This window comes from Trichomycterus rosablanca, chromosome 1, assembly GCF_030014385.1.
Source record: "Trichomycterus rosablanca isolate fTriRos1 chromosome 1, fTriRos1.hap1, whole genome shotgun sequence".
Taxonomy (NCBI): domain Eukaryota; kingdom Metazoa; phylum Chordata; class Actinopteri; order Siluriformes; family Trichomycteridae; genus Trichomycterus; species Trichomycterus rosablanca.
This window is the reverse complement of record NC_085988.1, coordinates 9836107-9863049: the sequence shown is the minus strand read 5'-3', so window position 1 is coordinate 9863049 and position 26943 is coordinate 9836107. Positions and strand designations below refer to the sequence as shown.

Below are 26943 nucleotides of genomic sequence, written 5' to 3'. Positions count from 1 at the left end.
AGGAGATCAATAAAGTCTTATTCTATTTAATAGCTTTTAATTCAGACCAGAGACATTTTTATATTCTGTGTTCAGACGTATGTAAGAAGTGATTACTGAACATTCAACTTGTAGCAAAGAAAAAAATCACTTTAATATTCACTCACCTCTGAAGGAGTCTGAGTCTGACCTCTGTGTTTCTTTGGCTAAAACAGAGAAATCTGTATTAATTTTACAGTCTTAGCATCATCATAGCTCTCCTATCTGTAACAACACTAAATAAATCTAATTGGAGTGAAAAATGAACCTGAAAAATCTTTTACTTCTAATTATAATGATGTTTGGGTCATTCCTGGGATTGACCAGGATATACACTGTGACGTCCAACCTGTTACGTATTAGGTGATAACAGGATGGACCATAACAGGGTGGACATTCTGACATAAAATTAGCCATTAGCTAGCGAGTTAGCAAAACCATGCTAGCATAAAAGTGAATTCAGACAAAGAATTATCTGCTTTTTAGTGTGATTATTTTTAAAATGATTAAATCGTCACTAAATCAGAATGTACAGCACTGGGGATCATGAGAAAACCTGCTATCTAACAAATAAAAACAGTATGTATACAGTCATTTCATTGGGGGGGGGGGTAGAAAACATTGTGTTTAGTATTTGAAAGTGTTCATTATTTCAGTAAGATGTTTAGAAAATCGTATTGTTTTACTTTTACTTTTATTACTTTTTCCCCCACACAGAGCCAGTTGGTATTAAATGATGTGTTTCCTTTTGTAGAGGAATGGATCGGAGGCTTTACTTTGCTCAGATTAACTTTTATTAATCAACTTCAGCCATGCAACAGCATACACACACAGTCTCGGTAACAGAGTTGTGTTTTCTATCTCCCCTCCCAGCCCTCGGCTCTCTACTGCCGTATATGACATAGTGTAAGCGCAAACACATTTTACTACCGAATATAGACGGTTTTCCATCCACCAACTTTTTGCGAATTTTGAAAATGTGCATTAAAAAACCTGGATGGAAAAGCTCAAAATTCGAAAAAAGACCCAAATATCGCAAAAAAAGTTTTCACGCTTGAACGAGGTGGAAAAGTTAGAATATCGCATCGCCGAAATGCAAAAAAAGGGGATGGAAACAGGTTTTGTGAATAAACGATGACGTTTCAAGCTCTAAGTCACACACACACACGCATATACAACCCCTGGCAAAAATTATGGAATCACCACTCTTGGAAGATGTTCTGTCAATTGTTTAATTTTGTAGAAAAAAAAGAAATCACAGACATGCCACAAAACTATCATTTTTCAAAATGTCAACCTTCTGGCATTAAGAAACAATAAAAAAAAGAAACAAATATAATAGTTGTGGTCAGTCACAATTGCTTTTTTTAGATCAAGTAGAGGAAAAAAATATGGAATCACTAAAATCTGAGGAAAAAATTATGGAATCACTCTGTAATTTGCAGTTTAAAAACAAAACATCTGCAACAGATTAGATTTGCTAATTATTCTTCAGTTTAAAAAGAGTGCTTACACCTCGGAGAGCTGTTGCACAAAGCAGATTGTCATGAATCATGGTTCCAACACAAGATATGTCAGTTGAAACAAATGAGAGGATTATAAAACTCCTTCAAGAAGATAAATCATTGTGGAATGTCGCAAAAGATGTTGGTTGTTCCCAGTAAGCTGTGTTTAAAATCTGGACCAAGTACAAACAAAATGGGAAGGTTGTAAAAGGGAAGCATACTGGTAGACCAAGTAAGACATCAAAGCATCAAGATAGAAAACTTAAAGCAATATGTCTTGAAAACAGAAAATGCACAACAAAACAAATGAGAAACAAGTGGCCGGAAAGTGGAGTCAATGTCTGTGACTGAACTGTAAGAAATCACCTAAAAGAAATGGGATTTACATACAGAAAAGCCAAACAAAAGCCATCATTAACACCTAAAAAGAAAAGAACAAGGTTAAAGAAGGCTAAAGAAAAGCAATCGTGGACTGTGGGTGACTGGATAAAAGTGATCTTCAGTGATGAATCGCGAATCTGCATTGGGCAAGGTGATGATGCTGGAACTTTTGTTTGGTGTCTGTCCAATGAAATTTATGAAGATAACTGCCTAAAGAAAACATGTTAATTTCCACAGTTGTTGATGATATGGACCTGCATGTCAGGTAAAGGCACAGGGGAGATGGTCTTCAATAAATGCCAAAGTCCACATTGAAATTTTGGATGCTTTTCTTATTCCATCAGTTGAAAGGATGTTTGGTGATGATGACTTCATTTTTCAAGATGATAATGCATCTTGCCATAGGGCAAAGGACGTGAAAACTTTCCTTCAAGAAAACATATAATGTCAATGGCATGGCCTGCAAATAGTCCGGATCTCAATCCATTTGAAAATCTCTGGTGGAAATTGAAGAAAATGGTCAATGACAAGGTTCCAACCTGCAAAGCTGATCTGGCAACAGCAATAAGAGACAGTTGAAGGCAGATTGATGAAGAATACTGTTTGTCATTAGTTAACTCCATGCCTCAGAGAGTTTAAACCATTATAAAAGCCAGAGGTGGTGCAACAAAGTAATAATGGTTCAGTGTTTTCTAATGATTCCATAATTTTTTCCTCAGATTTGAGTGATTCCATATTTTTTTCCTCTACTTGATCTAAAAAAAAGCAATTGTGACTGACCACAACTATTATATTTGTTTCTTTTTTTTATTGTTTCTTAATGCCAGAGGGTTGACAGTTTGAGAAATGATAGTTTTGTGGCATGTCTGTGATTTATTTTTTTTCTACAAAATTAAACAATTGAAAGAACATCTTCCAAGAGTGGTGATTCCATAATTTTTGCCAGGGGTTGTATACTGTCAATGTGTGTAGTGTACCTGAAAAGGTGTGATGTGTTAAAGACTGCTGCGTCATGTGCGCTGCCGAGAGAGCCAACACATACATCACGAATCAACAACTGGTCATCCAGAAGTGCCTGCAAAACAATCGATGGCCATCCCGATTTACATATTCCCTGTACCCGACTACTGGAGGGAGGATTGGAATGTGTGTAGCATCCAGTGCACCGTACACCTGTGGTATGTGGTGCGCTGCGTAATTACGCTGCGCTATTTCTTCTGCCTCCTGCGCATTTACGACGTAATGTTTCATTAGTTTTGATGTTATTGCTTGGCATACAGCGTACACACTATGGTGAACTGTTGTTACGCTCACGCCGAACGTCTCGTCCACTACTACTTGTACAAGGCAATAGCGATCCTCTTTTCAGTTGGCACGGGTGGCCGGTGACTGTAAACTTTTGGCTCTACAGATGACCCGATCATGGTGCACAGCTCATCAAAGGCTGATTTTGACATTCTGAAATTCTTGATCCAAAGCTTGTTTGAAAAATGGTTCTGCACAATGTGCTCCCAAAAGTGTTTAGTGCGTTTACGTTCCCAGATGCGGGGTGAACGTCGCCGTGGCGCGGAGATTTGAGCCCACATTAGACGGGCCATTGCTCGTTCTGCCCGACGTCTCTTACGTCATGTAAAGGTTTTTTTCGCATAACTGTAGTTGATGGAAACGCAACATTTTCCGCTTTTTTTTCTGCCGATATTTCATAAATGCGCATTACACTTGCAAAGCGTTTGGATGGAAACCCGGTTTATGACATCCCTCCCCCCTTTTTTTTTTTTTTTTTACGTTTAGTAACAGCATATTCTAGTATCTCACGTACTTTAACACGGTACTGTATTATCACCGACACAATTACGTCGCAAATCAACATTACTGACAATAATACAACTTATTCCCATTTCTTACTTTACAGTTTTCTTTTCACCATTTTTATACACAGATATCGTTTTTTTTTTTTACTTTACTTTATACATAAAAAAATTCAGATCAATGTGAAAGATCTTGGAGTTGTGCTCTCACTAGAGACCACTGCTGGTAAAGACCACGACCTTTCATGATCCAACTTACAGAACACAGCATCTCCTGGTCGCAGTGCAGGTAAGGGTTTGGCTCTATGACGGCAGTTGAAGTAGTAAGCCTGTTCAGCCTTCTCCTTACTGTCCTTTACCTTCACTGCAGTTCTATTTGGTCATTTTGGTAGTAGATTCTTCTCCAAGGTAGGTAGTCTAGTCAGCAGCTGGGCTGAAACCAGTGGAGGAACATGGAGTGGACCTATAGCTCATCAGAGCCATCACAGGATCATTTTGTTTGAGAATTTTCTTTGCCATTTGTACAGCTCTCTCAGCATGTCCATTACCTTGTGGATGGTGGGGACTCGAAGTACAGTGCTTAAAGTTGAGCTGTCTAGCAAAGTTCTGAAATTCAGCACATGAGAACTGTGGTCCATTATCACTCACTACCTCATCTGGAATACCAAATCTAGCAAAAACTGTTTTCAGTTTATTGATGACTTGTGCACTTGTTGTTGTTGGCAATTGTAGAATTTCAATAAATCTAGAGTAATAGTCTGAAATTACCAGGTACTGATGGTGTTTGTACTCACACAAGTCCATTGCAATTCTCTTCCAGGGTCATTCAGGAAGTGTTGTAGAGATGAGAGGTTCCTTTTGTTGTGTTCTTTTCAGTTCACGGCACACCTGGCATGATGTCACAAGCTCGCTTATTTCCTTGCTAATCCTGGGCCACCACACAGATGAACTTGCTCTCTCTCGACATTTCACTAGTCCCTGGTGCCTGTCATGGATTTTCTGAAGAATTTCGCTCCTCATCAGCCGTGGCACAACAATCCTGCTCCCTCTGAGTACAAGGCCATCGTAAACTGACAGTTCAGATTTCACTTGGATGTACTCTCTTGCACTCTCAGGTACACTGCTTAAGTGCTCAGGCCATCCAGTTCTTATGAGTTTCATGACAGACAGCAATTCAGCATCAAAGGATGTAGCTGCTCTAATTTCCTCCAGTTTGCTTAGAGAAGCAGGGATTTACCCTATTACACTAGCCACGTAACATGCTACCTCACTGTGCGTTTTGGATTCTACCCCTATGGCAGCCAGCGGACTGCGTGACAAGGCGTCAGCGATGACCAGAGTTTTTCCTGGAGCGTATTCTGCGATGGGGTTAAATCTCATAAGCCTCATGAGAAGACGCTGACAACGTAAAGGTACATTGTCCAGGCTGCGGTTGTTGATAAGGGGTACTAATGACTTGTGGTCTGTCACAAGTTTAAACTTCTCAAGTCCATTGAGGTATCTGTCAAACCTCTCACATGCCCACACGCCAGCCAAACTCTCCTTCTCTATTTGAGCGTATCGTGTTTCTGCTTCAGTTAGGCGTCTGGAGCAAAATGCCACAGGTTTCCACTGCTCTCCATGGAGCTGAAGGAGAACTCCTCCCAGTCCATAACTACTTGCATCTGCTGACACAGCAGTGGGCTTGTTTACGTCATAGTAGGCAAGTACTGGTGCAGTTGTCAGCAGTTCTTTTATGTTTTCAAAAGCTGTTTGTTGTGCATGATCCCATGTCCATGTGTTCTTGTTTCTTTTTAGAAGCTCATATAGTGCTTGTCCTACGGTTGAGAGGTTGGGAATGTATCTTCCTAGATAATTCACCATTCCCAGTATTCTTTTCAACTCTTGCACGTCTGCAGGTGGAGGTAGCTGCTGAATGGCTTCCACCTTGTCGGGGTCTGGGTGGATTCCGGACCGGTCAATTAGATGTCCAAGGAACCGTAGCTGGTTCTGCCTGATAAAGCACTTCTCACGGTTGAGTTTCATGCCAGCTGCCTCGATGCGCTGCATCACCATCTCCAGGTGACGATTGTGCTCTTCTGTTGTAGTTCCATAAACTAGAATGTCATCCATAAAGACTTCAATGCCCTCCAGCCCCTGCAGTGTCTCTTTCATCTTTCTTTGGAAGATTTCTGGAGCGCTGGTAATCCCGAATGGGAGACGCTTGAAATTGAATCTTCTGAATGGTGTTATGAAAGTGGTTAGTTTACAGCTGTCTGGGTGCAGCGGTATCTGGAAGAATCCACTGGCAGCATCAAGTGAGGAGAATACAGTGGCTCCACTTAGTTTTGCTGTGATCTCTTTTATAGTAGGCAGTAAATACTGTTCTCTTTTTACAGCCTCGTTCAGTTTCTTGAGATCAACGCAAATACAGAATTTACCTGTGCTCTTCTTCAAAACTGGCACTATAGGTGCACACCAGTCAGTAGGCTGTGTCACTCTTGCAATAATGCCATTTCTCTCCATCCTCTGGAGCTCCTCCTTGACCTTTGGCAACATGGGGAAAGGTACACGCCATGCTGCATGTACTGCATATGGCTGAGCATTGTCTTTCAGCTGTATTTTTACAGGTTTAGTCTTTAATGTCCCATGCTCACCGAACGCTTGTGAATGTCCTCTGTTGCACACTTATTCATTCACTCTTCTCACCAGATTAATTTTCACTGACAGTGGTCTGCTCAGCAGGTTGCTTACAGTGTGCCCACGGATGACATATGCTGTGATTGGGTGTGTTTCTCCTTTATAGGTCACAGTGCTCTGAACTCGCCCTATGCACTGCAGCTCACCACCTGGACTATGCAATGGAATATTTGCAGGCTCTAGTGGTCTTCTGGGGATAAGTAAGTAGTAGGTCTCCTCGCTAATGATGCTCACATCAGCGCCAGTGTCGATTTTAAATTCTACCGGTGTGGAGCCCACCAGCAGCTTGACAGCCCATTGTTCTGATGAACCCTCTGCCTTACTCACAGCCCCAAGAAAATATGACTGCGCTTCTAGTTCAGTCACCTCTCTCAAAGCTTTCCTGTTCCGACACACTCTACCCCAATGTCCGATTTTACTGAATCTCATGAAACGCTGCTTCCAATCCGGCCACTCACTTGGCTTGTCGAAAGAAAAGTTTGTCGGAGGGTTGAATTTCGCAATTACTTGTTCACTTCTGACACAATGTAGAGGAATGGATCGGAGGCTTTACTTTGCTCAGATTAACTTTTATTAATCAACTTCAGCCATGCAACAGCATACACACACAGTCTCGGTAACAGAGTTGTGTTTTCTATCTCCCCTCCCAGCCCTCGGCTCTCTACTGCCATATATGACATAGTATAAGCGCAAACACATTTTACTACCGTATATGACCCCTTTAATAAAGATAACAATAAATTTAAAACTACACATTATTTTACTCAGCTCATCTTTGTCTAACAACTTAAGTGTTACAATTATGCAAACATAAAAGAAATCAGGAGCAAACACTTTTTACTGCACTATATGTAAGGTCAGAGATCTGATTCATTATAACAGCTTTATAATAAAGTCTAAATATTTATTGAATGAAAAACAGTGATCAGTGTTTCTAATGACTGATTATTTTGTTTCTGATGATCAGTTTCTGTTCTACTGAAAATTAAACACTTACCATCAACTGAGAGATGAACAGTTTGGATCAACGATCCAAAAAATCTCTCTGGGTGGTAGCACCTATAGATGCTCTCATCATTAATTCTGACATCCTTCAACACTAGAGAACAGTTTCCTTTATTGAGCTCGTCCTCAGGAACATCCACACGACCCTCATATCCTTCTCCATGATACGAGATATCACCCAATCGCTCAAACACTGTCTCAAAATCAATCGCCCACTCAACATGGGATATTGGATACTCTGTGTTACATTTACAAGGCAGAAGAGCTGTGGAACTCACTCTGGCAGTTATGTTGATCTGATCTTCAGAGAAGGAGCCTGGAATAAAACAAATAAAATCTAAATAAACTGGAGCTGATAGTAAACAAAACTCTTATATCAGAAGAATTCTGTTTGTTGTATTTTATAGAAACTGTTCACTCAGCATTACAGCTCCAGCGTCTCTTATTTAATAGCTTTTAATGTGGACCAGGGAAACTTTAATATTCTGTGTACAGACATTACAAAACAAATAAATCAATAAATAAAATAAAGTGAATAAAAAACACACATAATATATCAATACAGTGCAGTAATAGTAAATACAGTATAAATTACATTAAAAGTAATTCACTGCACTGGTCCTGAATAAATAAAAATTGATTTCTAAGAATGCGTAAGTCATGTCCAATTGTAAATTACATTTGGTTAACGGGTTATTTAAGTAACTAAGGGGGCAATTACTTTTTCCCCCACACAGAGCCAGTTGGTATTAAATAATGTTTTTCCTAATTATAATGATGTTTGGGTCATTCCTGGGATTGACCAGGATATACACTGTGACGTTCAGCCTGTTATGTATTAGGTGATAACAGGGTGGACCATAACAGGGTGGACATTCTGACATAAAACTAGCCATTAGCTAGCGAGTGAGCAAAACCATGCTAGCATAAAAGTGAATTTAGACAAAGAATTCTCTGCTTTTTAGTGTGATTATTTTTAAAATGATTAAATCGTGTTGCTTTTTCTCATATATCCCATAACAGGGTGGACATGTTATGGTTGACCATATAAGACTTTTAGGATAAAATGTGGAAAAAAACAACATTAAAATGAGGAGTTTAATAAGCCGCTCATCTTCCACAGTTGTTTTCCCTCCAAAAAGATCATGTGAGCTCCAGGAAATGATGTCAGGATGTAAAACAGCTCTTCATTATAAGAGACAGTAGTAAGAAATAACAGGGTGGACAGAAACTTGAGGGACGTGTGAAAAACCCTCATAATCAGCAATAACATCAAACTCATAAAGAAAATAAATCCAGGGTTTAGAGGAACTGAAACAAACCTGTTAAACAGTATTGAAGTACTGAGATATTTTCATGATTAAACCTCATATATCATCACTAAATCAGAATGTACAGCACTGGGGATCATGGGAAAACCTGTTATCTAAGAGATAAAAACAGTGTGTATACAGTCATTTTATTTGGGGGGGGGGGGGGGTAGAAAACATTGTGTTTAGTATTTGAAAGTGTTCATTATTTCAGTAAGATGTTTAGAAAATCGTATTGTTTAAAATGTTATTTAATAAATACAATGATCAGTACTGGGGACACAAAAGGCACCGAATTGTAGGAACGACCTGTTTTGTGTTTGAGGTTAGTTTAGCACTGGAGCTACGAGGCTAATGCTACTTCTAAATAAGAGAAGGTTAATGCCTCCAGTTTACAGTGTATAAACCATCACACACACTTGATAGGTAATATTAATCAACCATACTAAATGACCAAAAGTATGTGGACACTAACAATCCATTGCTAACAGATCTCTAAAATCAGTAAAAGAAAACAGTATGACTGCACCCCTCCTGATCAGAGTTCAGCCACATCCATTTCTAACAGATGGTGTAAAATACTGACAAATGTTTAGTAGATTTCTGGTAGGTTGGTCAGTGAGATGATTTACTACTGTTACAGGTTTTCTGTTTTTGGAGACAGTGGCTCTTACTGTGGTTTGCTGGAGTCCCGGAGCATTTAGATTCTCCTGCAGTAATTTAGCTTGGTGTACCCAGTCATGACCAATTACTTTTTTTATTACACAGGGCCGGATGGTATTATATAATGTTTTATCCCGTCTAACTACACGTTGTATTTATTCAGTTTGTCTTATCTAACAACTGAGTTTTACAAATACGCAACAATAGAGAGAATCAGGAAGGGGGCAAATACTTTTTCACTGCACAATATTTAAGGTCAGTGATCTGATTCATTATAACAGCTTATAATAAAGTGTAAATGTTTATTGGGTGATAACAGTGATCAGTGTTTCTAATGACTGATTATTGTGTTACTGATGATTATTTTCTGTTCAACTAAAAATGTAATTCTTACCATCAACTGAGAGATGAACAGTCTGGATCACACGTAGTTTAAAAGAATAGCTGATGCTTTCCACGTGGTAGCATTTATAGACGTCCTCATCATTAACATTGACATTCTTCAACACTAGAGAACAGTCTCCTTTATTCAGCTTGTACTCAGGAACGTCCACACGACCCTCATATCCTTCTCCATGATACGAGATACCACCCCAACGCTCAAACACTGTCTCAGTATCAATCTTCCACTCAACATGGGATATTGGATACTCTGTGTTACATTTACAAGGCAGACGAGCTGTGGAACCCACTCTGGCAGTTATGTTGATCTGATCTTCAGAGAAGGAGCCTGGAATAAAATAAATGAAATCTAAATAAACTGGAGCTGATAGTAACAAAACACTGATATCAGAAGAATTCTGTTTGTTGTATTTTATAGAAACTGTTCACTCAGCATTACAGCTCCAGCGTCTCTTATTTAATAGCTTTTAATGTGGACCAGGGAAACTTTAATATTCTGTATACAGACATTACAAAACAAATAAATAAATAAATAAAACAAAGTAAATACAAAAAACACATAATATATCAATACAGTGCAGTAATAGTAAATACAGTATAAATTACATTAAAAGTAATTCACTGCACTGGTCCTGAATGAATAAAAATTGATTGCTAAGAATGCGTAAGTCATGTCCAGTTGTGAATTACATTTGGTTAACGAGTTGTTTAAGTAACTAAGGGGGGCAATTACTTTTTTCCCCCACACAGGGCTAATTGGTATTAATTAATGTTTTTCCTATAGATAATGATGTTTGGGTCATTCCCGGGATTGACCAGGATATACACTGTGACGTTCAGCCTGTTATGTATTAGGTGATAACATGGTGGACCATAACAGGGTGGACATTCTGACATAAAATTAGCCATTAGCTAGCGAGTTAGCAAAACCATGCTAGCATAAAAGTGAATTCAGACAAAGAATTCTCTGCTTTTTAGTGTGATTATTTTTTAAATGATCAAATCGTTTTGCTTTTTCTCATATACAGTGGGGCCAAAAAGTATTTAGTCAGCCACTGATTGTGCAAGTTCTCCTACTTAGAAAGATGAGAGAGGTCTGTAATTTTCATCATAGGTACAGTCAGAGTCAGTCAGAGTCAGAGAGGTTTTATTGTCATTTCAGCTACATACAAGTACATATTGAAACGAAACAGCGTTCCTCTAGGATCACGGTGTAACACAGTACAAAAAGTGTGAGACAAAAACAGTGTAAATACAAAACAGTGTAGGTACAACAATAAATACAAAAAAATCCTATAATAAATAACTACAAAAGATATTCCTAATTATCCCTAATCTAAACAAGTAATTAGAAGACAGGACTAAAGACAAGTGTTAGTACATGATGGTGAATAGATGGTACAATGGTTCATGAGGTAGTGACATGTTGTACATTAGCAGCGTAAAATTGGCAATGCAGATAAGGTGCCTAAAAAGTAAATAAGGTGCAAAAATACAAGTAAGGTGCAGAAATTAAAAGAAAACTTGTGCAGTTCCAGGAGGTGTGCAAAGAATGCAAGTAACATAGTCAATACAGTTCAGTGTGTGGCAGCAGAAAATTTCCGGAGGAAATTGTTATAGTACTGAGTTAAGGAGTCTGATTGCTTGTGGGATAAAACTGTTACACAGTCTGGTTGTGTTAGTCCGGATGCTGCGGTATCGTCTCCCAGACGGGAGCAGAGTAAAAAGTCCATGTGATGGGTGGGTTGGATCGTCCACAATGCTGAGAGCTTTTCGGATGCAGCGGGTGTTAAAAATGTCCGTGAGAGATGGAAGAGCGACCCCGATGATCGTTTCAGCTGTCCTCACTACTCGCTGGAGAGTTTTGCGGTCCGACGCAGTACAATTTCCGAACCAGACAGTGATGCAGCCGCTCAGGATGCTCTCGATTGTTCCTCTGTAGAACGTGGTGAGAATGGGGGGTGGCAGATGAGCTTTCCTCAGTCTTCTCAAAAAGTAGAGACGCTGCTGGGCTTTCTTGGTGATAGAACTGGTGTTGAGGGTCCAGGTGAGATTCTCTTCCAGATGAACACCGAGAAATTTGGTGCTCTTGATGATCTCAACAGATGAGCCGTCGATGTGCAGTGGGGAGTTGTCCCTTAGTGTCTTTCTAAAGTCAATGACCATCTCTTTGGTTTTATCCACATTCAGAGACAGGTTGTTGACTTGGCACCAGTCCGTTAGATGTTGTATCTCCTCTCTGTACGCTGACTCATTGTTGTTGCTGATGAGTCCCACCACAGTTGTGTCGTCTGCAAACTTAACGATGGAATTCGAGCTGTGCATTGCTGTACAGTCGTGCGTAAGCAGAGTAAACAGCAGTGGACTGAGCACACAGCCTTGGGGAGCGCCGGTGCTCAGTGTGGTGGTGCTGGAGGTGTTCTTACCGATCCGGACGGACTGAGGTCTCTCAGTCAAGAAATCCAGGATCCAGTTGCAGAGAGAGGTGTTCAGGCCCAGCATGCTCAGCTTTCCAATTAGATGCTGAGGAATGATGGTGTTCAATGCTGAGCTAAAGTCTATGAACAGCATCCTGACGTAAGTGTTCTTTCTGTCCAGGTGTGTAGAAGCCAGGTGAAGTGTAGTGGATATGGCATCGTCCGTTGAGCGGTTAGGACGGTACGCAAACTGCAGTGGGTCCATGGTGGGAGGCAGTAGTATCTTAATATGCCTCATGACTAGTTTCTCGAAGCACTTCATGATGATAGGCGTGAGTGCTACGGGACGATAGTCATTGAAGCATGACACAGATGACTTCTTTGGCACGGGTACGATGGTGGTCGTCTTGAGGCATGTTGGAACGATGGCGCTGCTCAGGGAGATGTTGAAGATGTCAGTGAATACATCTGCCAGCTGGTCTGCACATCCTTTGAGCACTCGGCCAGGAATGTTGTCTGGTCCAGAAGCTTTCTCTGTGCAGAGTTCTCCTCACGTCCGCTGTGGTGAGACGAAGCACCTGGTCGTCACAAGGTGGGATCATCTTCCTCGCCAACATGTTGTTCTGCGCCTCGAACCGAGCGTAGAAGTCATTCAGCGCATCTGAAAGGGAGGCATCACTGTCACAGACGGGTGGAGTCGTCCTGTAGTTGGTGATGGCCTGGATGCCCTGCCACAAGCACCGTGTGTCACCGCTGTTCTGGAAGTGGCTGTGGACGTTCTGGCCGTGTGTGCGCTTTGCTTCTCAGATTGCCCGGGACAGTCTGGCTCTCGCTGTTCTCAGAGCCGGCTGGTCACCTGCTTTAAAAGCGGAGTCTCTGGCCCTCAGCAGTGCACGCACCTCTGGAGTCAACCACGGCTTCTGGTTGGGTCTGGAAGGGATGGTTCTAGTGGTAGTGACGTCCTCAATGCATTTGCTGATGTAGCAGGTCACTGAAGTCGTGTACTCCTCTAGATCAGTGTAATCGCCGTATGTTGCAGCCTCCCTAAACATGTCCCAGTCAGTGCACTCAAAACAGTCCTGAAGAGCAGAGATGGATCCTTCTGGCCAGGTTTTCACCTGTTTCTGTACAGGTCTGGAGCGCCTGACGAGTGCTCTGTATGCTGGGATTAGCATTACAGAGATGTGGTCTGAGTATCCGAGGTGGGGGCGGGGCTCCGCCCGGTACGCACCGGCAATGTTCGTGTAAACATTATCCAGCGTGTTCGCTCCTCTCGTAGCAAAGTCCACATGCTGATGGAATTTAGGGAGAAGAGACTTGAGATTTGCAAGATTAAAATCCCCAGCGATAATAAACAGTCCGTCTGGATGAATGTTCTGCAGTTCGCTGATGGCTCTGTAAAGCTCGCTTAATGCTTCCTTCGCGTTCGCGCTGGGCGGAAGATACACCGCGACAATAAGCACGCTGGTGAATTCCCGTGGTAAATAAAAAGGTCTGCATCTAACAATAGCAAATTCCACCATCGGAGAACAGTACGCCACAACAAGCACAGAGTCCTTGCACCATTCGGTGTTAATGTAAACACAAACGCCTCCTCCTCGTGTTTTACCGGACTGAGCTGCATTTCTATCGGCGCGATACGATGCTAGCCCGTCTAGCTGAATGGCACTGTCTGGAATGTTGTCGCTAAGCCATGTTTCAGTGAAAATTAAAACACAACAGTCCCTGTACTCACATTGGGTAGTTCTCTGAAGTCTGATACAGTCCAGTTTATTCTCCAGAGAGCATGCATTTGCGAGGAATAACGATGGTAGAGCCGGCCGGCTTGGGTTAGCTTTTAGCCTAGCACGGACCCCGGCTCGCTTTCCACGCTTCTGCTTGCTTGAGCACTGCTTGCGGCGCCCCCTCCCCCGGTCACCTGCTTCAGGTAACACCGAGGACTGCAGGCCTGGTTCACGAAGTAGGCAGAGTTCATGCAGAGTTCGCAGCAGATCATCTTGCAGGTTGGTTTCTGACTGTTTTCTCAATTGTAGCAGTGTCTGGCGGTTGTAAACTAAGTCAAAAGTGGTTTCCATATGCTTATAAACAAAACTGTCCTAAACAAACGTACAAACTTTTCCTGAAAACAACAAAAAAACACAGTTTTTCGACCCCAGAGTGGCCGCTGCGTGTTAACGCGCCGCCATCTTGGATCTTCAACTTCAACTATGAGAGACAAAATGAGAAAAAAAATCCAGGAAATGACATTGTAGGATTTTTAAAGAATTTATTTGTAAATTATGGTGGAAAATAAGTATTTGGTCAATAATAAAAGTTCAACTCAATACTTTGTAACATAACCTTTGTTGGCAATGACAGAGGTCAAACGTTTCCTGTAAGTCTTCACCAGGTTTGCACACACTGTAGCTGGTATTTTGGCCCATTCCTCCATGCAGATCTCCTCTAGAGCAGTGATGTTTTGGGGCTGTCGCTGGGCAACACGGACTCCACAAATTTTCTATGGGGTTGAGGTCTGGAGACTGGCTAGGCCACTCCAGGACCTTGAAATGCTTTTTACGGAGCCACTCCTTCGTTGCCCGAGCGGTGTGTTTGGGATCATTGTCATGCTGGAAGACCCAGCCACGTTCCATCTTCAATGCTCTCACTGATGGAAGGAGGTTTTGGCTTAAAATCTCACGATACATGGCCCCGTTCATTCTTCCCTTAACACGGATCAGTCGTCCTGTCCCCTTTGCAGAAGAACAGCCCCAAAGCATGATGTTTCCACCCCCATGCTTCACAGTAGGTATGGTGTTCTTGGGTTCTTCTGCTTCCTCCAAACACGACGAGTTGAGTTTTTACCAAAAAGTTCCATTTTGGTTTCATCTGACCACATGATATTCTCCCAATCCTCTTCTGGATCATCCATATGCTCTCTGGCAAACTTCAGAAGGGTCTGGACATGTACTGGCTTAAGCAGGGGGACACGCCTGGCACTGCAGGATTTGAGTCCCTCTCGGCGTAGTGTGTTACTGATGGTAGCCTTTGTTACTTTGGTCCCAGCTCTCTGCAGGTCATTCATCAGGTCCCTCCGTGTAGTTCTGGGATTTTTGCTCACCGTTCTCATGATCATTTTGACCCCACGGGATGAGATCTTGACCCCAAGGGAGATTATCAATGGTCTTGTATGTCTTCCATTTTCTTACAATTGCTCCCACAGTTGATTTATTCACACCAACCTGCTTGCCTATTGTAGATTCACACTTCCAAGCCTGGTGCAGGTCTACAATGTTCTTCCTGGTGTCCTTCGACAGCTCTTTGCTCTTGGCCATGGTTGAGTTTGGAGTCTGACTGTTTGAGGCTGTGGACAGGTGTCTTTTATACAGATAACGAGGTCAAACAGGTGCCATTAATACAGGTAACGAGTGGAGGACAGAAGAGCTTCTTAAAGAATAAGTTACAGGTCTGTGAGAGCCAGAAATCTTGCTTGTTTGTGGGTGACCAAATACTTATTTTCCACCATAATTTACAAATAAATTCTTAAAAAATCCTACAATGTGATTTCCTGGATTTTTTTCTTCTCAGTTTGTCTCTCATAGTTGAAGTGTACCTATGATGAAAATTACAGACCTCTCTCATTTTTCGAAGTAGGAGAACTTGCACAATCAGTGGCTGACTAAATACTTTTTGGCCCCACTGTATCCCATAACAGGGTGGTGGACATGTTATGATGGACCATATAAGACTTTTAAGATAAAATGTAGAAAAAACAACATTAAAATGAGGAGTTTAATAAGCCGCTCATCTTCTACAGTTGTTTTTCCTCCAAAAAGATCATGTGAGCTCCAGGAAATGATATCATTATGTAAAACAGCTCTTCATTATAAGAGACAGTAGTAAGAAATAACAGGGTGGACAGAAACTTGAGGGACGTGTGAAAAACCCTCATAATCAGCAAAAACATCAAACTCATAAAGAAAATAAATCCAGGGTTTAGAGGAACTGAAGCAAAAGCTTTTAAACAGTATTGAAGGACAGATATTTTCATGATTAAAGCTCATATATAATCACTAAATCAGAATGTACAGCACTGGGGATCATGGGAAAACCTCTGCTATCTAACAGATAAAAACAGTGTGTATACAGTCATTTTATTTTTGGAGGGTATAAAACATTGTGTTGAGTATTTGAAAGTGTTTATTATTTCATTAAGATGTTTAGAAAATCGTATTGTTTAAAATGTTATTTAATAAATACAATGATCAGTACTGGGGACACAAAAGGCACCGAATTGTAGGAACGACCTGTTTTGTGTTTGAGGTTAGTTTAGCACTGGAGCTACGAGGCTAATGCTACTTCTAAATAAGAGAAGGTTAATGCCTCCAGTTTACAGTGTATAAACCATCACACACACTTGATAGGTAATATTAATTAACCATACTAAATGACCAAAAGTATGTGGACACTAACAATCCATTGCTAACAGATCTCTAAAATCAGTAAAAGAAAACAGTATGACTGCACCCCTCCTGATCAGAGTTCAGCCACATCCATTTCTAACAGATGGTGTAAAATACTGACAAACGTTTAGTAGATTTTTGGTAGGTTGGTCAGTGAGATGATTTACTACTGTTACAGGTTTTCTGTTTTTGGAGACAGTGGCTCTTACTGTGGTTTGCTGGAGTCCCAGAGCATTTAGATTCTCCTGCAGTAATTTAGCTTGGTGTACCCAGTCATGTCCAATTACTGTTTTTATTACACAGGGCCGGATGGTATTATATAATGTTTTATCCCGTCTAACTACACGTTGTATTTATTCAGTTTGTCTTATCTAACAACTGAGTTTTACAAATACGCAACAATAGAGAGAACCAGGAAGGGGGCAAATACTTTTTCACTGCACAATATGTAAGGTCAGTGATCTGATTCATTATAACAGCTTTATAATAAAGTGTAAATGTTTATTGGGTGATAACAGTGATCAGTGTTTCTAATGACTGATTATTGTGTTACTGATGATTATTTTCTGTTCAACTAAAAATTTAATTCTTACCATCAACTGAGAGATGAACAGTCTGGATCACACGTAGTTTAAAAGAATAGCTGATGCTTTCCACGTGGTAGCATTTATAGACATTCTCATCAGTAACTCTGACATTCTTCAACACCAGAGAACAGTTTCCTTTATTCAGCTCGTACTCAGGAACGTCCACACGACCCTCATATCCCTCACCAGGATACAAGATACCACCCAATCGCTCAAACACTGTCTCATTATCAGTCTTCCACTTAGCATGTGGTATTAAATACTCTGTGTTACATTTACAAGGCAGACGAGCTGTGGAACCCACTCTGGCAGTTATGTTGATCTGATCTTCAGGGAAGGAGCCTGGAATAAAATAAATAAAATCTAAATAAACTGGAGCTGATAGTAAACAAAACTCTTATATCAGAATAATTCTGTTTGTTGTATTTTATAGAAACTCTTCACTCAGCATTACAGCTCCAGCATCTCTTATTTAATAGCTTTTAATGTGGACCAGGGAAACTTTAATATTCTGTATACAGACATTACAAAACAAATAAATCAATAAATAAAACAAAGTAAATAAAAAAATCACATAATATATCAATACAGTGCAGTAATAGTAAATACAGTATAAATTACATTAAAAGTAATTCACTGCACTGGTCCTGAATAAATAAAAATTGATTTCTAAGAATGCATAAGTCATGTTCAATTGTAAATTACATTTGGTTAACGGGTTGTTTAAGTAACTAAGGGGGCAATTACTTTTCCCCCCACACAGAGCCAGTTGGTATTAAATAATGTTTTTCCTAATGATAATGATGTTTGGGTCATTCCTGGGATTGACCAGGATATACACTGTGACGTCCAGCCTGTTACGTATTAGGTGATAACATGGTGGACCATAACAGGGTGGACATTCTGACATAAAATTAGCTAGCGAGTGAGCAAAACCATGCTAGCATAAAAGTGAATTCAGACAAAGAATTATCTGCGTTTTTAGTGTGATAATTTTTAAAATGATTAAATCGTGTTGTTTTTTCTCATATATTCCATAACAGGGTGGACATGTTATGGTTGACCATATAAGACTTTTAGGATAAAATGTGGAAGAAACAACATAAAAATGAGGAGTTTAATAAGCCGCTCATCTTCTACAGTTGTTTTCCTTCTAAAAACATCATGTGAGCTCCAGGAAATGATGTCAGGATGTAAAACAGCTCTTCATTATAAGAGACAGTAGTACGAAATAACAGAGTGAACAGAAACTTGAGGGACGTGTGAAAAACCCTCATAATCAGCAATAACATCAAACTCATAAAGAAAATAAATCCAGGGTTTAGAGGAACTGAAGCAAAAGCTTTTAAACAGTATTGAAGGACTGAGATATTTTCATGATTAAAGCTCATATATCATCACTACATCAGAATGTACAGCACTGGGGATCATGGGAAATCCTGCTATCTAACAGATAAAATACAGTATGTATACAGTCATTTTATTTGGCGGCGGGGGGGGGGGGGTCGGTTATAAAACATTGTGTTGAGTATTTGAAAGTGTTCATTATTTCAGTAAGATGTTTAGAAATTGTATTGTTTAAAATGTTATTTAATAAATACAATGATCAGTACTGGGGACACAAATTGTAGGAATTGTCATTCCGAATTGTAGGAATGACCTGTTTTGTGTTTGTGGTTAGTTTAGCACTGGAGCTACAAGGCTAATTTGGGTAAAAAAGATGGTGGCGCATGCACAACGCGAGGCTCAGCGTCTCTCCAGACTTTGCATATTAGTAGTTATTAGTCTACTGTTTTTTAGTTTTTGCGTTCCATACTGCTAGGCGAGCATCTCATATAGCCGGCAGACACTGATTAATATTGGTTTAAATAACTTAAACAGTAAATTTGATCTGCAACTTCCTCGGGAAATGTCCGGATCACCGTGGACTACGGAATCGACTCACTCAGCTGAACGAAGCCGGTGCAAGCGCAGAGAACGTAAACAAAGGCGAGGAAAACGCGGAGGGCTACAGGTTAAGCTAATACTAAACCCGCATCGTACACCGGTTCCCAGCATTTTTCTCACCAATGTACGATCTCTGTCTAACAAAATTACATACAAAGCCACCCCCCTCCCCCACCTGGGACAGTCTGATCACCTTTCATTGTTCCTGCTCCCCAGGTATGTGCCACTCATCAAATGTGTGAAAACCACAACAAAGACAGTTAAAGTGTGGCCAGACGGCGCCATCTCCTCCCTACAGCATCAGTTCCATAACACTGATTGGAGCATGTTTTCGTCTGAAGCCTCCATGGACATAGACTTGGACACATACACATCATCTGTAATAAACTACATCAACACGTGTATTGATAATGTCACCTCTGTCAAGCATGTGAAAATCTTCCCCAACCAGAAACCCTGGATGAACGCCGAGGTTCGACTTCTGCTGAAAGCACGGGACGCTGAGGCCTACAGCTCAGCCAGGGCAAATCTGAAAAGGGGCATCAAAAGAGCCAAACACACTTACAAACTGTCTGTTGAGGAGCACTTTCACAACTCTGACCCCCGGCGTATGTGGAAGGGCATTCAGACACTCACCAGCTATAAACCATCACATCCAACCCCTCCATCCAACAGTGCGTCCCTCCCAGATGAGCTTAACAGGTTCTACGCTCGCATTAACTACAATGGACTTCACACCACACAGAGTCGACCACCTGAGGACTGCAACCTCCTTACACTCTCTACAGCTGAGGTGTGTTCAGTACTGAGTAAAGTAAACACGAGAAAGGCTGGCAGCATCCATGAACATGTCCTGAAAGCATGCGCTGAACAGTTAGCCCAGGTCTTTCCTAACATCTACAACCTGTCACTGGCCCAGGCTACTGTTCCTACATGCTGGAAGACATCGATCATCATTCCAGTGCCGAAGCGTACTACTGCAGCTTGCCTGAACGACTTTAGACCGGTAGCACTCACACCTATTGCAATGAAGTGCTTTGAGAAACTGGTTCTCTGCCATTTTGCACTTCTGGTAGATGCTAACTACATTTCGTTGCCTTGTACCTACCTACCTACCTACCCACCTACCTACCTACCTACGACGTTAAAATCCTAATAAATTAACAAAATACTAGCCCTAAATTGCCCCCATCCCAACTTTTTTGGAAAGTGTTGCAGGTCTGAAATGCAGGAATGGAGGTATATTAAGAAATAAAATTAGTTGAGCAGACAAAACATGAATTTGGGTTCAAACTTGGTTTCATCCTGTCTGCAATGAAATAAAAGTCAATGTAAATGTAAGAAACTCTGTGTTTTTATTTTATTTGCATTTTCCATACTGGCCCAAGTTTTTTTATTGCGGTCTCTTCTCTGCTGCCATGGTCATACTTGTATTTGCTTCTCCAGTTCAATCAATTGTAAGCTTTTCTGGATCCATTCCATGTTTTGTAGGCAGCTTTGCTCCACCTAATTCAGACTAGCACAGATGGTTTTAAATTAAGCTCCTTTGGGACTCCATAGTCCAGGTGTTAGTAATCAGTAGTTAATCTGTGTTTCAGAAAGTCTTTTTTTAAAGGCATGATTTACTATTCCAGATTAAGGCCTACTCCTGGCTTAAGTTAAACCCTGTCCGGGAAACCACCCCTAAATGTTTGTTGGGTGATAACAGTGATCAGTGTTTCTAATAACTGATTATTTTGTTACTGATGATCAGTTTCTGTTCTACTGAAAATGTAATACTTACCATCAACTGAGAGATGAACCTTCTGGATCACACGTAGTTTAAAAGAATAGCTGATGCTTTCCACGTGGTAGCATTTATAGACGTCCTCATCATTAACATTGACATTCTTCAACACCAGAGAACAGTTTCCTTTATTCATCTCGTCCTCAGGAACGTCCACACGACCCTCATATCCCTCACCAGGATACAAGATACCACCCAATCGCTCAAACACTGTCTCATTATCAGTCTTCCACCTAGCATGTGGTGTTGGATACTCTGTGTTACATTTACAAGGCAGAAGAGCTGTGGAACCCACTCTGGCAGTTATGTTGATCTGAGGCTGTTCAGGGATGGAGCCTGGAATAAAATAAATAAAATCTAAATAAACTGGAGCTGATAGTAAACAAAACTCTTATATCAGAAGAATTGTGGTTGATTTTATCTAAACTGCTCACTCACCATCACAGCTAACAAACTGCAAAATGCAGATGTACAGGAGAAACATCTGGATGTTTATGACTGTCAAGATGAATGAACAAATAATGACTTTAACAAAAGTGATGTTAATGTTTTATATTTGGTCACACTGAGCCCTATTTAAAGGTTTAGACATGCCTGGTCTAAAATTTTGTTTTTAACTGTAAATAATTGAACACAAACTTTTGACTTGATTTAAAATATTGTGAAAATGTTATGTTAGCAAGTAAACAGTAACTGGCCATTAAATGTACAGAAGTTTGTTCATTGGGGTAAAAGTGTAAACGGGTTAAAGTCTTTCACTGGGTCACTCAAAGACATTTAGAGTTTTTCCCCAAAGCTACTCCTGTGAACCTTCATCACTGTGTGAATTTGGCTGCATTTATTTATCAACCAGATTTTATTAACTCTCACTGCATCTGAAAAACACCTCTACAGCATGATGATGATACGTCCATGTTTCACCACATGCATGGTATCAGACAAGTGATTGCAAGACCTGATTTAGGAAGTGATGTCCATCCAACAGGTTCTCCTATCACTGCACAGGACTTTTGAAATCTTTTTAGAAGTGACAGTTGGGTTTTGGGATTACTGAGGCTCCTGTGGTCCAGGGAACAATGGCTTAGATAATGTTTTTTATCCTTGCCTTGATCTATGCCTTGCCACATTCTGATCACACATACAGTTCATTGGACTCTGACATGGTTTTTGTTTTAACCCTTTGATGCACAACCTGGGTCAAAAGTGACCCGACTGAGTTTTTATTTTCTATATCTTTGCAATAAATTAATTTCGTCATTCAAGCTTTCTTGAATTCCTCAATTAACTTGTTTTTGATCATCACAAATCCTTATTTCAGTTTTATATTTTTTTAATAAAAATAATTTTTGTATCACTACCCTTCTAATGCACAACATGGGTCAAAAATGACCCTTATATATTTACTATGGAATTTGACAGGAACTACTGACATTTGTAAGTGTTTGTAGTCAGAAACATATTTACTGATCTTTTGAAAGACAACCAAAGATTAGGCTCTTGAATCTTGAATATGTCCAATACTATTAGCTTGCTAGCTGTTAACATATTCTAGTGTGGAACATTAAATGGTGAAATGGTTTCAAAATATATACCAAAAAGATACTCAATAATACATGAAATAACACAGGAAACGAATATGGGTCATTTTCCACCCATGTTGTGCATTAGAAGAGGTTTACTTAGCTTGTGCATCAAGGGGTTAATAATGCAGTTTTTAATATACAGGGTGAGTCAAAAGTCTCAGGACACTCTTTTATTTCAGAAACGAAAGGGAAAATGACATATCTGATTACCCCAGCAAGTAATGGGTGAGGGGGCCTATCTTTTAGGCTATGTCTGGAACATGGCCGCCATCTTAAAAGCCGCCATATAGGGCAAGTTTTTCCAGTAAGAAGGTGGTCATGTAGCATATCAAAGAAGACCAGAATTTTCTCAGAAATCGATTGCCGCAATCAGATTTGCAAAGTCATCATCACAGAACTTTCAAAACTTTTTTGAATATCAGGATGACCCTGATAGACGTGTCGAGTTCTGCACCTGGGCATTACACCAACATCAACGGGATCCTGCATTCGCACAGGGCATTCTGTTCAGTGACCAGGCCAATTTTTATGTCAGTGGTGAGGTCAAGTGGAGTGACAAAAACCCTTACTGAACGGCAGACACCAAAGTCGTGGGTGATGTGAAGGTTATGGTGTGGTGTGGAATATGGGGCACCTGTGTAATCGGACCCATTTTCATTGACCAGACCTTAAATGCTCAGCACTACCTGACAATGCTACAGGAAACAGTGTTCCAATCCATTCTGACCCAAGATGGCGGTTTCCCCTGTTATTTCCAACAGCATGGGGCTCCACCACACTACGGAGCAGGTGTTCGTCAGTGGCTGGATATTTAATTCCCTGGTCATTGGATTGGCCGTCGTGGTCCTGTGGAACGGCCGCCCCGATCACCCGTCCTCACACCACTCCACTTTTATCTCTGGGGTCATCTCAAACGAATCCACAACAAACACCACCGTCAGCACCGCATCGTGGAGGCTTGTGACATCATTTTTTCCAGAGATTCTCATGCGGGTTTATAACGATTGGATCCAGCGTCTTCAGCTCTGTGTTCAGCACCAGGGACAACACACTGAACACGTCAAATAGCTGTTGCAATTTTCTGTGTTGATAACTTTTGAACTACAAGAGATATTGCAAATCTGATTGTGGCAATCGATTTCTGAGAAAATTCTGGTCTCCTCTGATATGCTACATGACCACCATCCCATTGGAATAACTTGCCATTGATCCAATATGGCGGCTTTCAAGATGGCGGCCATGTTCCGGACATAGCCTAAAAGATAGGCCCCCTCACCCATTACTCAGATATGTCATTTTCCCTTTCCTTTCTGAAAGGAAAGAGTGTCCTGAGACTTTTGACTCACCCTGTATTTTTAAAAAGTCTTTGAACCGTGTTTTCACTCGATCATTCTGGGTGATTAACTGCAGACTGATGGTAAAAAAGCAATTACATACATTCAAATATTTCATCAAACAATTAAATCAAGTGCCTGAACACTAAAGAACTGGATTTGTAACCTCAACATATTTCCAAACAAAACAACAAACTAGAGAGAACAGGGTGAAACAGGGTTATTTGTCAGTAGGCCCACAAGAGCTTCTTCATAGCAACTAAATCTAAACTTAAAAGTAAGTAAGTAAGTAAGTAATTTATTTATAAAGCACATTTACAACCAAAGTGCTGTACATGTTGAAACATAAAAAAACACATATAAAAAGCAACACAAAGTATAAAACAGAAGAAGAACAGAAACGCAGACCATGACACTCATCCAGGAAACGCTAGTTGGTAGAAGTGCGTTTTTAGTCTAGATTTAAAAACAGAAATGGAGGAAGCGGCCCTAATGTCCAAAGGTAGACTGTTCCACAACCTCGGAGCAGCAACTGCAAAGGCTCGATCACCTTTGAGCTTTGACCGTGACTGTGGCACAGCCAAGAGCAATTGATCGGATGACCTAAGAGATCTAGGAGAACAATAGAAATGGAGCAAGTCTCTTATGTAAGATGGCGCCAATCCATATAAGGACTTAAAAACAATCAGAAGAACTTTAAATTGGATCCTGTAGCTTACAGGAAGCCAATGGAGAGATGCCAGGACCGGGGTAATGTGGTCAAACTTCTTTGTACCTGTGAGCAGACGTGCCGCTGCATTTTGGACTAGCTGTAACCGAGCTAATGAGGACTTACTTATACCCATATACAAACTGTTACAGTAGTCTAGGCGACATGAAATAAGTGCATGAATTACCTTTTCCAGGTCTTGTGGTGACAAAATTGATTTGATCTTAGCAATTGATCTAAGGTGAAAAAAGCTGCTTCTAACAACAGAGTTTATTTGTTTATCAAATTTCAGGTCAAAATCAAATATTACCCCAAGATTCTTTACCTGTAATTTCACATAGTCTGACAGTTCCCCAATGTTTTCTATTAAAGGATCTGTATATTTGGGAGAGCCAAAGAGAATAACTTCTGTTTTATCCTCATTCAGTTGAAGAAAACTATTTGCTAACCAACACTTAATCTCTTTCAAGCATTCCTTCAGGCGTTTAAAAGAGCACAAATCGGTTGGACGCAGGGGGAGGTACAGCTGGGTATCGTCGGCATAACAATGAAATTGAATACCATACTTCCTGATGATTTTCCCCAAAGGAAGCATATATAAAGCAAACAGTACCGGCCCCAGGATAGATCCTTGAGGAACCCCACAGCCAATGGTAGAAACAGAAGAAAAGAAATTACCGACATGTACTGAGAAGGTCCTATTGCAAAGATAAGACTTAAACCAACTCAGCGCTGCCCCCCTAAGGCCAACCACATGCTCAAGACGTTGAATGAGCAAATTGTGGTCAACAATATCAAAAGCGGCGGTAAGGTCTAATAAGACTAAAATAGCACACTTTCCTGCATCTGCAGCAAGCAGCAGGTCGTTAGTCACCTTTAGGAGGGCTGATTATGTACTATTAAAAGGTTTAAAACCAGACTGAAAAATTTCAAAGATGTCATTTTTTGTCAAATGAGCCCACAGCTGTGAAAGCACCACTTTCTCCAATACTTTAGAAAGGAAGGGTAGTTTTGAGATTGGTCGATAATTATTAAGTATAGAGATATTAAGATTATGTTTTTTAAGTAAGGGCTGCACAGCAGCATGCTTAAAACACACAGGAACAGTACCAGAAGATAGACAGGCATTTATTATAGTCAACAGAGTAGGACCAATTGTATCAAATGTTTCCATAAGGAGGGAAGTGGGGAAAATATCACCAGGAGAGGTTGTGGGTTTCGTGCAAAAAACCACATCTTTCAATGCAGAAAGAGAGATGGGCTCAAAAAGATAGAAGCTATCCGAACACCCCAAATTTGGATGGGGGTCATTATTAGAGGGTGTTATATTTAATTTGATTGTCTCAATTTTCCCCATGAAAAACTGCAAAAAATCCTCACAAATCTTAGAGGACTCGACAGGGTAACAAATTGGTGGATTTAGAACAGAGTTAATAGTAGTGAATAAAACTCTGGGTTTGTTACTGTGCCTAGATATAATATTTGAAAAATAGCTTTCTCTAGCCAGCCTAGTAGCTTCTTGAAAAGCAAACAGGCAGCTCTTTAAAATCTCAAAAGATACCTGAAGCCTGTCTTTCTTCCATTTCCGCTCTGCTTTCAGACACTCTTTTCTAAGGATGTGGATATTATCATTTACCCATGGCTGATTGGGTTTACCCTTAGCCCGCCTGGTTGGGAAGGGAGCCACAGAGTCAAGGATTGATGAGCAGGTGGAGTTAAACATGGTGACCAATTCATCAGCAGTTGAATTAGATAAAGGAGGCACATTGCACTCTAGAGGGGACATCTTAAGAAAAGATTCTGAAAAAATGCTTGCTGTAGCAGAGTTTATAGGCCGATAACGACAGCTAGTAGCTCTGGTGCCGGTGGCTTGCATTGGCAATGTGATATTAAAAAATACTGATTTATGATCAGAAAACCCAACATCCTCGATTACAGTATTATTAATAGGAAAACCATAAGATAAAACAAGATCAAGAGTATGACCGAGACTATGAGTGGGACCACTGATTGACTGTACAAGGTTAAAAGATTCTATTAGGTGCATAAATTCACTGACCATAGGTTTGTTTGGGCAACAGACATAAATATTAAAATCCCCCAGAATTAAAAGTCTGTCTGCAGTAGGTATAATCCAAGCCAAGAAGTTAGAAAATTCATTGATAAAATTACCAACCACTTTAGGTGGTCTATATATAAGAGCACAAATCAGAGGATTACTACAATCCAGTTGTATAAGCTGCACTTCAAAACTAGTAAAATGTTCGACTGAAAGAGCTTCACATTTAAATCGGTTATTAAAAACCACAGCCACACCCCCTCCTCTACCAGTGGCTCTTGGACAGCTTAAAAAGGAACAGTTCGGAGGGC

General features: G+C 40.5%; 1 protein-coding gene across 1 annotated transcript in view; it reads right to left on the bottom strand.

Annotated features, from left to right (window-relative positions):
* LOC134329278 (uncharacterized) overlaps positions 1-21334 on the bottom strand; it is a 28150-nt gene extending 6816 nt beyond the window's left edge. Inside the window, exons 1-5 of the mRNA XM_063010846.1 lie at positions 20945-21334; positions 17221-17556; positions 9764-10099; positions 7389-7712; positions 147-185 (exon numbers count right to left, since the gene is read on the bottom strand). Of these exons, the coding sequence (XP_062866916.1) occupies positions 147-185; positions 7389-7712; positions 9764-10099; positions 17221-17556; positions 20945-21083 (1174 nt within the window). The 5' untranslated portion in view covers positions 21084-21334. The remainder of the gene's footprint in view (positions 1-146; positions 186-7388; positions 7713-9763; positions 10100-17220; positions 17557-20944) is intronic.
* Positions 21335-26943: the final 5609 nt, after the last annotated feature.